At 42.5% G+C, this 13,874-nt stretch overlaps 1 protein-coding gene across 1 annotated transcript in view; it reads right to left on the bottom strand.

Moving 5' to 3' along the window:
• The window catches only part of LOC132650006 (uncharacterized), a 28,908-nt gene extending 15,235 nt beyond the window's left edge, over positions 1–13,673 (bottom strand). The window contains 1 exon segment of the mRNA XM_060374770.1: positions 13,616–13,673. Coding sequence (XP_060230753.1) covers positions 13,616–13,673 — 58 coding nt within the window.
• Positions 13,674–13,874: the final 201 nt, after the last annotated feature.

Below are 13,874 nucleotides of genomic sequence, written 5' to 3'. Positions count from 1 at the left end.
GCTGACAACTTGAGTGGTATACATCACTAAGAGATTCAAAACCCAAAAGAGGATAAGAGTCTAACTTACTTTAGCAGATACAGCAAAATCTGAAACCAGTGGATGATGTAATGTCCAAACCAGAAAAAAAGAAAGCAATGGGAGCTTGACCTAGAACAGTCTTGAGACACTAATCTATTATCATCTCTTTCTTTAACCCCCCCCCAATAAACTTTATTCATCAAAGCTAACATTCTCTATATCATTTAAAAAAAATGGCCCCATGGAAAGGCAATGTAAAAAGTAACACTACTACTCAATTTCCCTCTCCTCACAAGTGTAGCACTGGCAAAGTGTAACCACTGGCTGCCCCCTCAGACTGCATTCAGTCCCAGCTTTTCAAAGAGAAGGGTACGGGTTCCCCTCAAAATTAGACATTCATAGGCTACATGATCCTAAGGGAAATGAAGAGTACTGCCTGGCTTGATCTCCTTAATCTCTCTTGCAGGCTTCATATTATGGCAGAATACAAGACACCTGTGAGGAGAAGCTAAGGGCCCATGGGAAAAAAGGTTTAGAGCAGCCCAGACCCTTTCTGTAACTGCATCCTCTTTGATGGATTGCCAGCCCCACCTGCAAGGGAAGAAACAGGGCTGACCGGCTCTTTCCTCCATGCATGAATGGCTTTTAGCCCTGCTTTGCTTTCAAGACAGGGTCTTGCAATGTAGCTCTCGCTGGACTACCAACCCATGGCAATCCAACTGCCGCAGTAGTGTGCATGAGGCCTGATTCCCTCTTTCATTTCTGTTAAAATTTAATGGGATAGTTCAAGAATATTCACAATAAAAATGTTTTTCAATTGTCCTCACATACTGCTACATCTATCTATTTAATAATTGACTGTCTCTTTAAGGGACAAAATTAAACATCACCAAACTTATCCTCAAAAAGCGCACACTCCAGAAGTAGTGGGGTTTGAACACCACAGAATTTCTACATCCAAAAAATGAAAAACAACAACAACAACAATAACATCAACAAAACCCTCAGTCATTTTGGACATTTAGCTAGGTTTTCCAAGTAGCAATGTACAATGAGACCTGAAGAGCATGGAAGGCTCTGAGGGTTCTCCATGGAAAGAAAGAGGTGGTGGAGCATATTTTACCAAAAAGCACGGGCCCTTGATACCTCCCTGCTTGTCTCCTAAGGCATTTGGGGCCTTTTTCATGTAATCTTAGTCTCAAGCAGCCTGAAAAAATTACTCACAAGATTGTGGTATCTAAGAGCAACCCCTGATTTGGAGGGATGTTTTGACTGGGAGAACAAGCAGGCAGTGACCACATCTCAGCACTCTGGGTCTGAGGCACCCAGGGATTCTGGCTGAAATGCAGGTTCACTGCTTCCCAAATATCATCATCATATGCCATGGCAGAGAAAGAAAGGCATCACCATGGCAGTGGGATCATGAGGTAGCTACATGTTTACCTCTCACTAGACAAGGAAACATAGATTATGCATCTCACCTGCACCCCACACTATAGATTCATCTCCTCCAGGAAGGGCCTACTCTCCAAAGGTTTCATAGCCTCCCATTATAGTGACACCAAATGGGGACCTAGTGTTCAAACATGAGCCTGTAAGGCACACTTTACCTCTAAATATTCACTCTCCAACCTGAACTCCTCTCAGGCAGGTGTTGTGGCCCTGTGTCTGGATCCCTTATTGATTCAAGAACTCACACAGTGATAAGCAAAAGTTTTCTAAGACTATCTTTGGCCCTCCCCTCAGCCACCTTGTGCCAACCTCACATCCCATTAAATGTACCAAGATACAAGCATGTTCCAACATAAACATTATTTAGTGGTGGAAATAGTTCTGAATGTGCTTCCTGATGTTGTTTGGAAATGAAATAGGATGCCTGTCTTCATCTACATTTACTCAGTCCTCAGGCCTTGTGTATACCACGGGGCTATGAGGGAAAAATCCTTAAAATTTGTTTGCAAATGCAACACTGTTACAGAGTCACTTCAATTTCTATATGGTTGACAGTGCATTCTTTTCTGCCTATACTTAAACACTTATTTGATTTTGTCATTATTTTTAATATTTTGGGCATGCTTCTCTCTGGAATAGAAAAGGTTGTGGGTCTTCAGTTCTTTCTTATCATGCCTAAAAAATCATTCACACACTTATACACCTACATTCACCCACAAATATGCATACACATAATACACACATACACATACATATTTACATACATACTTACACATGCACACATACATAAACACACACATACACAAATATACACATGAGTACCCTCAGTTTTTCTAGATTTGGTTTTGTTCTATTTTCTGTTTGGGAGTGAACTTGTATAGTAAAAACTTATAATGAGAAAAAGATTTTCTAGTTCTGCTCTTCCCAAGAGATAGGCATAAATGCAAATTATTGTGAATGCTAATTATTACAAAATGACCAGTTTGAATGTGTTCCCATCTCCCTTAGTCTTTCCTCTAGCCCTTCTCCCAGGGAGGCAAGTCTCAGAATAGGCCAAGTTAAGGATTTAGAATAAATAGTGTGAATTAAGTTCATGGCAGTGATAATCCTTGACAGAGAGCATGGTAACTGGGTGAGTGTCCTCCAGAAGGAAGCAGACCCACAGGGAAGGGCAGAGGGAGAGGGAGAGAAGTGTGTGATTTTCTGTGTGGTGAAACAGTGGCAATAGGATAAAGAGGCAGCAGCCATCTTGTGAGCAGAACTGAACAGTGTCAGCAGTGATGCTTGAGCTTTGCGAGCCTTTCCTCCTTCTGCCCTCACTCCAGCTGGGTGTTGTCATCACACAGGTAAAGTGTCTTCAGCCAGAGGCTACTCTTTCCTCTCTGCCCTGCCTGTGTAGGGAGTCACATTTCTGTGTCTAGCATTAAGCTGGATTACCTCTGTCTTTGTATTAGTCCCCTTTGTAGCTTTCCAAAAGGAAGAACGTGATTATAATCATTATTTACCAAATCCATTCATTCTAATGGGAAATGGGGCACTTCTATCATACTCTTCAAATTCATTTTCCTTGTTTGCATGGAATCATACTATGGAGTCCAGGCTCATCTTGAATTTGCAATCCTCCTGTCTTAGCCTTCTGCATGCTGGGACTACAAGTAAGCACCACCATGCTAGACTCAATTTCATTCATCTTGTCATTTATTGTAATATTTATGTGAGGGCAGTACTCCTTCAGGTCAAGACCTTATCCACTAAAGCTATTAAACCTATCAACAGTGCTTCTGAGCCAGGCATCTGCTCGCCTGATCTGTGTTTGACAGCTCATTTAATTAGTTCCAAAGCTTTCTGTGCAGAAGAGGAGCCAACTGACAAGCATTTGGGGTTGGTGTCCTCAAATGCACAGAGTTCTTTTGTTTGGGTGTGTGTGTGTGTGAGGTATATGTGTGGGTGTGGTAGCAGTATACAAAATTTGGAGGTCACAGTTGATCTTCACCATCTTGGAGACTTACACAGGCTGGGACCTTCCAGGTAGGAGCCCAAAGGTTACAGGTGAGTGAGTCGGATCTAAACTCAGGCCCTCATATTACACAACAAGTATGAGCCATCTCCCCAGTCCTAGATGTGTAAGATTTTCAATCATAAGTGTTGATGCTGCCTGTACCTGCTTAACATACCTATTATACAGATGGAGGGACTGAGGCAGAAAAGGAGTCAGAGAAACTCTCTTAGTTAAGGATTTAACCACCATATAGTAGGATTCAAAGTTTGATTTTAAAACATGAAACTTTATTAATTCAGCTCAGGAGTGGGCTGCAATGTATAACACTTTGAAAAGCATATGAATTATAGAATTATTTCTGGGAAATTCATTCCAGCACACTAAACTAGATTCCAATTAGTTAAGTCCGTCCAGATTGACTCTGAAGAGGCACTGTCATGTTCTTAATAAATGTTGATGTCTCGCTAAGAATAGGGAACAAACACGTATTAAAATACTTAAAATGAAAAAGAGCTGGCTTTGTTTAGGTTGTCAAGTGTCTGACTATTTTTTAACAAGTTGTCTTAGTCAGGGTTTCTATTTTTGTGGAGGGACACCATGACCACAGCAACTCTCATAAAGGAGAGTGTTTAACTGGGGCTGGTTTACAGTTCAGAGGTTTAGTCCATTATCATCATGGTGGGAACCATGAGAGCATGCATGAAGACATGGTGTTGGAGAAGGAGCTGAGAGTTCTACATCTGAATCCAAACACAGCATGAAGAAAGACAGAGAAAGACACTGAGCAGAGGTTGAGCTTCTGAGACCTCAAAGCTCACCCCCAGTTACATGCTCCCTCCAAAAAGGCCATACATCCTAATAATGCCACTCCCTAGGCATTCATATATATATATATGTATCTCTCGGGACCACCAATGAAGCAGTGGGCTTTGGGTAGCTTCGAAAATTTTACTAAACAGATTCTTCACAGATGCCACCACATTCCAAATGAGTGTAAGACAATTTAGAGTTGAATTCAACTCACCAAGGTCTGATTGTCCTAAAAAAGGCAATATGAAGAAAGTTTTTGGTGAAAACTACAAAATAAAAATTTTGATAGAATTCAAATTCAGGATAACACAGACTATAATCCTAATTTTGGCCTAATATGCCTGGACTCTAGGGCCAATTCCCAAATATCACAAAAATAAATGAAAAGGTTAATAGAAAATCTGGTCTACATCTAATTTAATACAGATATTCTTGGGTCTGATTTCTATAATTTACTGTTTTTTTTTAATCTGGTTGTCTTCTGATCTCCATACATGCAAATGTAGCAAGTGCATGTCTAAATACACAGAGACACACTCATTTCTTCCTCAGTTTGCAGACAAAAAAAAAAAAAAACATAAAAAAAACAAAAACAAACAAAAAAAAACAGCAAACAAACAAACAAACAAAAAAACACTGACTTTTAACAACATGTCTGTTTGACTGAACTGGCTCCTGCCTGCTGTTGTCCAATCTCTTTTTCTGCAGTGCCAGGGTTGAACCCAGGGTCTCGCATATACTCTCCTGTGAGCAAGTGTAACACCACCATGAGCTACAGCCGCAGCCCTCCCGCCTTGTTTACAGTAGTGGGCCACGTCATCCCTGGGTTTTATACTTTTCATAGGGTGGTGGCAAGCAAACAATAGACCAGGAGAACCTGCACAAACTGTTCTCTCTATAGGCCTACCCTGTGCTGGCACCAGAGTACTTTCCTGTAAGTAATTCAAGGGAAGAAGAGAACTCAGGACCAAGCACAGCAAAGCCTCAAACCAGAACATACAAGTACATATAGAGGTTTGCTATTCCCTGGGAAACTAACCAGACAAGTGCCTGGATATGTACACACCTGTGTTCAATTGTTTATAGAACAGGACTCAGATGATCTATTTAACAAACGAAACCAACACTGTTTATATTTGATAGGGTAAAATTCCCTAAAAATGGCTTCAAAGATAGGATTTTAAAATTCTGTTCCCCTCTTCTCTATATGAGGTATCTTTTGTCTCCTCTGGTTTTTGCTAGAAGGAAAGAGCACTGTGTACATTTTCTCATCACCCCGCTGTGCAGGCTAGAGCTCAGGATCATGTTCACAGCTCACATGATGTCCTAGCGTCCTACATGCATTCCTCCCTGCTTCCATCCTTAAAAGAAAAGAGCTCAGCAGAGTGGCGCCAGAAGTGTTATGCTGGCAGCAGGTGATGGATGCAATGAGGGTGGAGATTGACTGTGTGATGTTGTTAAGCTATGGATCTATTTGGAGGATGTTTAAGGAGGGCGATTAGAAAACACCTGAATATAGTGTGCAACTCAAAGCTACTTCTTATTTATGATTTTGAATACCAAGGAGAGGGAAAAATAGATGATATATATAGGACTGTAAGAAAACACACTGGTCTGACGGTCAAGATTCCCAACATTTGATGCTTTCTGTGACTTGGGTTAACCTATTTAATACTTTGCCCAGCATAGTTACTATAGGGTCTCTCAGGTGGCATGGTGGCTCACACCTGTAATCCCAGCATTGACTAGGTAAGAGGATCAGTTCAATGCCAGCTTCAACTACATGTAAGAGGTCCTGTCTCAAAATAAATAACACCAAGATCAAGAACAACTGAAAGCAACCTGTGTAAATATCCAGCCTCTGTATTGATACTTAGAGATTTTGCTTTTAGACACACTTCTGATTTGTTATTATAAATAGCTCAAACACGCAAAGCACATGCTGCTGCACACACTGAATAAGGCAAAGCTGCTGTGAGGAGCAGCATTCTTAAACACCATCACTGTGGTACAACAGGGCTTACACGAGGAAGCTGGTCCTCATCTACTTTTGCAGCAAGTGGCATGACCTTGACACACTCCAGTCATGTAGCAGAAGCCCATCTAAACCTCTATGGTTCTCTTTCAGATTTATTTATTTTAAAAGATATATCTTATTGTTAATTATGTGTATGTGTGTATGTGTGTATATGCATATGTGCATCTGTTAGTGCATGTGCCAGTGCAGTTCAGCAGGGAGCATCAGATACCCTGGAGCTGGCGTTATTGAGAGTGTGAACATCCTATTATGTGTGGCGGGAAATGAACTTGTGAGCCCCACAAGAGTGATACATGTTTTTAACCATTGACCTATCTCTCCAGGTTCTGTTAATTTTTTTTTTTTTTGTTGTTGTTGTTTTTGTTCTTTGAGATATGGTCTAATGTCTCTCAGGGAGAAATTGAAGTTGCTATGAAGCACAAACTGGCCTTGAACTCCTAATCCTCTTCACTCCACTTCTGAAGTCCTGGGATTGCTGGTGTGTATCATCGTACTTGGTATATACGATGCAGTTTATAAATGTAATTGCAAATCCATATTCAATGAAACTCTCTAATTTAGGGTTAGTATGATGTACAGGAGACAGAAACACAGGAGTCTAAATGAAGCTATCCATCTGAGCTTGCACACATTCCATTGTAACGGGTGTCATGTATCACTCATGTATCTGTTGTCTGTTGTTCTGTGGAGATCACAGTGGATATTCACAGCAGTTTGACCTCAATTGCACAGTTACTGAAAGTTTTTTCTCTTATGTTTACCCTCAACATAGTGAGCTCAACAAAAGAAAAAAGAAAAAAAAAAAAAAAAACATTAACTGTCTAGCGGACACCTTTCTGGAAGAATGCTCACTTCCTGTTCAAGAGAATGACTGGTGTCTGTCGCTCAATAGATGTTGGAAGACATAAGGAAGCATATCCTCAAGGAACTTCTATTTCAGAAGGTAAAATCTGTCAACATGAGAAAGTCAGTGATCAATGCTGTCTCAATTTGGGTTTTATTGCTGTGAAGAGACACCATGTGCATGGCAACTCTTATAAAGGAAAACATTTAATTGGGGCTGGCTTACAATTTCAGAGGTTTAGCCCATTATCTTCATGGGGGGAAGCATGGCAGTGTGCAGGCAGACGTGGTGCTGGAGAAGTTGCTGATCATTCTTCATTTTGATCCACAAGCAGCAAAGAGGAGACTGGACTCCACACTGGGTTTGAGCTTGAGCACAGGAGACCTCAAATCCCACCCTCACAGTGACACACTTCCTCCAACAAAACCACACTTTCTCTAACAGGGCCACACCTCCTAATAGTGCCACTCCCCTTGGGTCAAGCATTCAAACACAGGATTCTATGTGAGCCATACCTATTCAAACCACCACAAAGACCAAGTCATATGGAATCAAGAGCTACAAGGTAGATGCAAAGGTGTTTGGATTGTAAAAGTGGAACCTGGGACTGGCTGGGCAGGGAACAGACTTCCATAGGAGTCTCAGAACATGATTCATGGATGAAGTGCATCTCTGAAGAAATTTAGCGCAAATAAAAAGAAAACTGGGCTTTTGGTACTAATATGGAAAAGCCTGATCAATGTATGAAGAAAGAAAGCAAGGACTGGGGATACCCATCCCCTTCCTTTTGCTTCATATATTAGACTTTATCCTTCAACTCCAGGTAGATAGCTATAAATTCACAGAGTAGCCAGTCACGCTCCACACCATTTGTTGAGGGAATGTTTTATACTCTCTCTTCCCTTACTTATCTGTAAGGGAAGAGAAGGGAATTGTAGTACTTACAGAAGAAAAATGAAAACATTGAAAAGAAATGTGTTACTTTTCTTTCTACCCCCTCACTTTTTGACCAAATTACTTGGCTGGAAAGTGTTAGAAGGGATGAGAGCATGTTAGGGGGTGAAGAAAATGTATTCTGTGTAGGGCCAGAAAGTGCGATTTAGTGTACAACAGCCAAAAGTTTAGATGAGCCCTGCACATCAAGCAAAGTCTGACATGAGGGACCAGTTCCCACAAGGTGGGTGGCATATATGCACATACAGGTCCAAAAAAAGTGTGTCAGTGCCCAGATCAGATGACAGAGACATTTATATGTGGGATGTATTTGTCCATTTTGCTATAAGACAATGAGGGAATAAGGCAATGAGGCTGGGAAAATTTAAAGAACATACATTTCCTTAGCTATGGTCCTGGAAGTCCAAGTGTATGGACTTGGCTTTTCTGTTCAATTCTAGGGTAGCTTTCTGGCTATACTTGAAAAAGGTAGACAGTATAGTAGGAGCACATATAGAAAGCCAGTTTTTCTCTGTGGACTAGAGCCCACTCTCAAGGGAATGAACCAGGATTCCATGGTAACATCTTTAATCCCTCCTAAGGGCATGACACAATGACATATTGACCTTTTACAAGACTCCCATCTCTTAAACATTCCACCTCTCTTTAAAACCACCACATTGAGACCAGGCTTCCAACATGTGGTTGGAAAAACCAAAACCATACCAAAACCAAAGCAAGGAGAAGGCATCAGAGCCTGGGAAGAGTTTCTTAAGTATGTGACTCCTCTATTGAACAACAACAATTTTTTAAATTCCTACCTCTGTTTCAAACGTTCAAAAGTTGGTAAAATCTCTCTCTCTCTCTCTCTCTCTCTCTCTCTCTCTTTCTCTCTCTCTCTTTATATATATAGTGTTTTTTTCAAAACAGGGTTTCTCTGTGTAGCCTTGGCAATCTTGGAACTCACTCTGTACAGGAGTCTGGCCTTTAACATGAGAGCTGCCTGCCTATGCCTCCCAACTGCCTAGATTAAAGGCCTGTACCACCACTGCCCAGCATATAAATGTGTGTGTATATATATATATCCAAATATATCTTAATATATATTAAAACCTTTATATATATATATATGTATGTATATATATATATATATATATATATATATATATATATTTCAAACCTTCAGAGCTGCTTTTGGAAAGAGGATGAAACTATTTTATTTAGAGTATTCCATATTCCATAGTTAATTTGCTATAGGAAATGAAACCCAGAATATTCCAGACAGCCTCTGGGGTTTCAGGATATTGAGCTGACCAGAATTCTCTATTCCAATCTATGGGATATTTTAGATTTACACAAATCCATTGTACAAATATCTAGAAATCATTTGTTTGTGTTCCAAGTGGGGAAAGCACAGCAGTGATTGTTAGCCATGATAAAAGCTTACCTAACACTTGTCATTTTTTGAGACCCAATATTAATTACATTTCTATTGTGCTTAAACATGATGTCATGCTAACTTATGGAAGAAAGAGTTTATTTGGGTTTAGCGCTCCAGTTTAACCTTACATAACTTAAGGTTTATGAGTCTGTGATGGCAGAGCAGAGGCATGGGCACAAGCAGAAAGCATGGCAGCAGGAACAGGAAGTTGAGAACACACTTCATGTACCACAAGCATGAAGAAAAAAGAGTGACCTGGGAAGTAGAGTGAGGCATTAAGCACTCAACACCCACTCCTAGAAATATACTTACTCCCAAACCTCCTCAATGAGAGTCATCAACCAGAGACCAAGATTTGGGGGCATTTCTCATTCAAATCTCCATACAGAAAGCTCAGGATCTCACATGCACAAGGCAAGTGTTATGTCTTCAGCAATGTAATCTTTTTAAAGACATTTAAAACATAAAAATGTCTTGTTGTTTTTGTTTTATGAGTATGTGTGATTTGCCTGCATTAAGGCTAGAAAAGAGCATGAAAATCCTTCAAACAAGTTATAGACAGTTGTGAGCCACCATGTATTGTTGGGTATTGAACTGTGTGTCCTTGGCTGTAATGCAACTCAGTATGTAGACCAGGCTAGCCTTGAACTCACAGATCTAACTGCTTCTGCCTTCGAGTGCTGGGATTAATGGTGTGCACCACCACCACCCAGCTATTTTTTTTTTCAGAGTTTCATGTATTTCAGGCTGACTTCAAACTTGCTATTTAGCTGAAGATGATGCAGAGTTCTGATACTCCTGCAATCAACCTACCAGTTGTGGGCTAGCAGGCATTTACCACTATGCCTGATTTCTGCAGTACCAGGAATCAAACTCAGGGTTTCATGAATGTTAGACAAACACTAACAATGGAGCTACATTCTCCATCTTATAAGATTTACTGATTGATTGACATATAATTCACACATTAATTTATGTGACAATTCTGGCATAACTGGTGCTTTGTTTTACCCAAGGTAGGTAGAGACAAGCAACAACAGCGTTGGGCTCCTTGGTGACCCAGGCAAACAGGAGATAGATCAACTGTAATTGGTTGGCACTTTCAGCTCTAGGAATTCAGAAACTTCAGACCACCTACGGGTGACCCACTGGCAAGCCCTGCCTCACACAGGTGTTTTTGTCATCCTGTGAAGTATTTATAAGCACAATGATTTGTGATTTCATGCCCATCAGTTTGTTATTATTCTCCACCTGGCACTGTTCACTCTCCTACAGTGGTTGTCTGGGGTATATACCTTTGCAATTTCTGTTTGAGAAGATGCTTTGGCCACATTGTTAGAGCTTCAGCAGTTATTAATCATGAGAGCACCAGTTGGCACCACAACAAAAAGAAGCTGAATGCTTGTTCAGCATACTCAGGAAACATTAAGTCCATTTGATTTGTACCTATTGAGTCAGTAAAGAGTGAGACAAGCCACGGAGGCACAGAAAAACTGGTCCTTGGCCGACAGAGTTGAGTTGAGCGAGGCATAGAGACCTTAGAACCAAACATCGTAGGGTCAGGGTGAAGTACAGGCATAGGCTGGCTGTCTGAGTTTGCTTTCTTTTGCTGTGAATAAACAAAATGACCAAAAGCTGATTAGTGGAGGAAAGGGTTATCTGGCTTACACTTCTGTTATAGTCCAGCCTTGAGGGAAGTCAAAGGAGGATGCAGAAGGCAGGAACTGAAGCAGAGACCACAGAAGAACACTGCTTGCTGGTCCACATGTCAGCTGAGTTTCAATAAACTTTCTTATACAGATCCAAGTTCTCTAGCCTGAGGAACATGCCAAAGGCCCACAGTGGACTATGCCACACTACATCAACTAAAAATCAAGAAGAATGCCCCACAGACTTGCCCACAGGCCAACCTGATGGCAATTCCTCTGTTGAGATTTCCTCTTCTTAGGTGTGTGAAATTGAGAGCCAAGATGAGTCATCACACACAGTTATGGACTTGGGGTCATTTTTATATCTGGATTTTAAAAGCAGGTTCCCAAATGAAACTGTGAACATATTCTCTGGGTGTATATCCCTTATATGAGATGGAAGAATCATGACATTCCAAGGACGTTCAGTAATATTTGTATCTCTTTTCATTTATCTCTCAGATATTTCTCAAGCAATTTTACTCTTTGAGATGAAATTAGTTATTAGTCTTGTCAAAGCCTCTCTGCATGGAAGTGAGCTGGATTAGCAGTTTACTTTTAATAGACATTATGGCAAAAATGACAATGTGTCACCTCATCCTGGGTTTGGTTCTGGTGCTGTTTTATTCTTGATATGCACACTTTGGTAAAATCTGCTGTCATTTTGAAGAGGACCACTCTGAGGGCCCCTTCTGGCCAATAGCTAGTAATGATGTGGTGTCCTTATTATTCCTGGGTAAAGGAATCCGGCCAGTGACCATATCTCTGAGCTTGTCATCAGATCCTTCCTAAGTCAAGTGGTAAGGTGGCTCACAGCCACAGCCAACACACTTTGAATGTCTGAGATAAGCTCATTCAAGCAGAAGACACAGGGAAGGTGTGGTGGTTTGAATGAGAATGGCTCCCATAGGCTCGTATCTTTGAATACTTAACTGGTCTCCAGTTAGTGGAATTGTTTGAAAAGGATTAGGAGGTTCCATATTGGAGGAAGTATATCTCTGGTGTTGGGCTTTGAGTTGTCAAAAACTCACACCAGCCCCAATCTCTGTTTTCCTCTTTCTCTGTTTTCCTCTCTAGGTCTCTGGCTCTCTGCCTGCAACTTTCAGATCAATTTGTGAGCTCTTCTACTATTTCTCCACCACAAAGCCTAACTCTCTGCTGTCATGCTTCCTGTTCTGGTGATCATGGACTAACGCATTAAAACTGTGAGTAAGCCTGTAAGTATAAGCGTTCTTTTACACGAGTCACCTGAGTCATGAGTGGGTATTTTTCTCTCTCTCTCTCTCTCTCTTTTTTTTTTTTTTTTTTTTTTTTTTTTTAGCAATAGGTCAGTTACTAAGTCAGGAGAAACCTGCTCCACCGATATGTTTAATAATAAATCGTATGTCACTGACTTTGGGGGTGTTTGCTATGCAGCAAGTACGGATTCCCATGTTAAAAAAAGGGCATAATTTTTTGCTACCAAACAAAGAGGCCTATGATGAGAATTAATGCGCTCATAAAATGATTAGACATCTCCAGAAGCCCTTCCTAAATGCACAAGCATTTCCCCTTCCTGCCCTTTGACCATCTATCTGTCTTGGTTGGTATTCCCAAAGTGGCTCCTTTTGCCCCCAGGAACTTCGCAGGGACTCCTCATCCTTTAATTAAATAACGAAAGAGTAACTGTTTTAAGAGAGAGACTTCTCCTTCATGTATGGTTTCCTGAGGCCCTTTATGGACCCACTAGGAAATCCCTGGCTAAGCTCCCTGTGGCCCAGCAGGGCTCAATTGCTCTCCCTGGGTGTAAAGCAGGCTCGCTGAGTCTGAGGGAATGGCTCAAGGAGAGAAGCAGGGCTGAGCATGCACCTGAGAGGCTGCCAAACAACCAGCAGGCAGGCGCACCTGGCACCACCCCCTCAGCTGGCGCCACCCCCGCGCAGCCTCTCCACAGCCTGCCTGCCCACCGGAAACAGACGGGAGAGCAGCGCCCCTCGCAGGCTCTCTGCTTCTTTTCCCCACCTCACCCAGGCCCGCCTGCCAGCGCCCCTTGCTGTCCCACCACTCCAGGTCACCTTGTCGCCAGGGCCTGGTGGAGGCTTCCTCACGCCCCCCGGCCCACCCCCAGCGGTTCTCCTCCACCGCTGCGCTACGACTTCCGGGACGCGCAGACTAGGCGTCACAGTGACAGCGCCTCTGGGCATCACAGTGACAGCGCCTCTGGGCGTCACAGTGACAGCGACCAGGGAAGCACAGGAGGAAGCGGTGACTAGTGGAGGAGCAGCTCTCTGAGTGGCTGCAGGGATGTCTGAGCAGCCTCTGCCACCAGCCAACAGTGGGGCCTCTGGCTCCGGAGATGCCCTGCCCGCGCCCATGGCCTCCAGCATCGACTCCTCCCAGGCTGGCTCACCAGGTGGAGGCTTAGGAACTGAGGTGGCCTCCATGCTGCCCCACCCGCCAGCACTCATGCCGCCCCTGGCCACCGCTGCAGAGGCCAACCTCGCCAGCGCTCCGCCTGGCCAAGCCATGTCCCTGGCTGGGCTGCAGGTATTCCGGGATCATCTGCAGGTGTTCAGGTCCCGGCCCTGGAGACTTCGAGTAGTGCGTCGGCCTGTTTCTGAGCAGGAGCCACAGAGCGTTTGAAGAGCCTCTACCCGGCCGTGGACCAG

This window comes from Meriones unguiculatus, chromosome X (genome assembly GCF_030254825.1).
Source record: "Meriones unguiculatus strain TT.TT164.6M chromosome X, Bangor_MerUng_6.1, whole genome shotgun sequence".
Lineage (NCBI taxonomy): Eukaryota > Metazoa > Chordata > Mammalia > Rodentia > Muridae > Meriones > Meriones unguiculatus.
The sequence above is the reverse complement of the archived record's forward strand: the minus strand, read 5'-3'. Positions and strand labels throughout refer to the sequence as shown.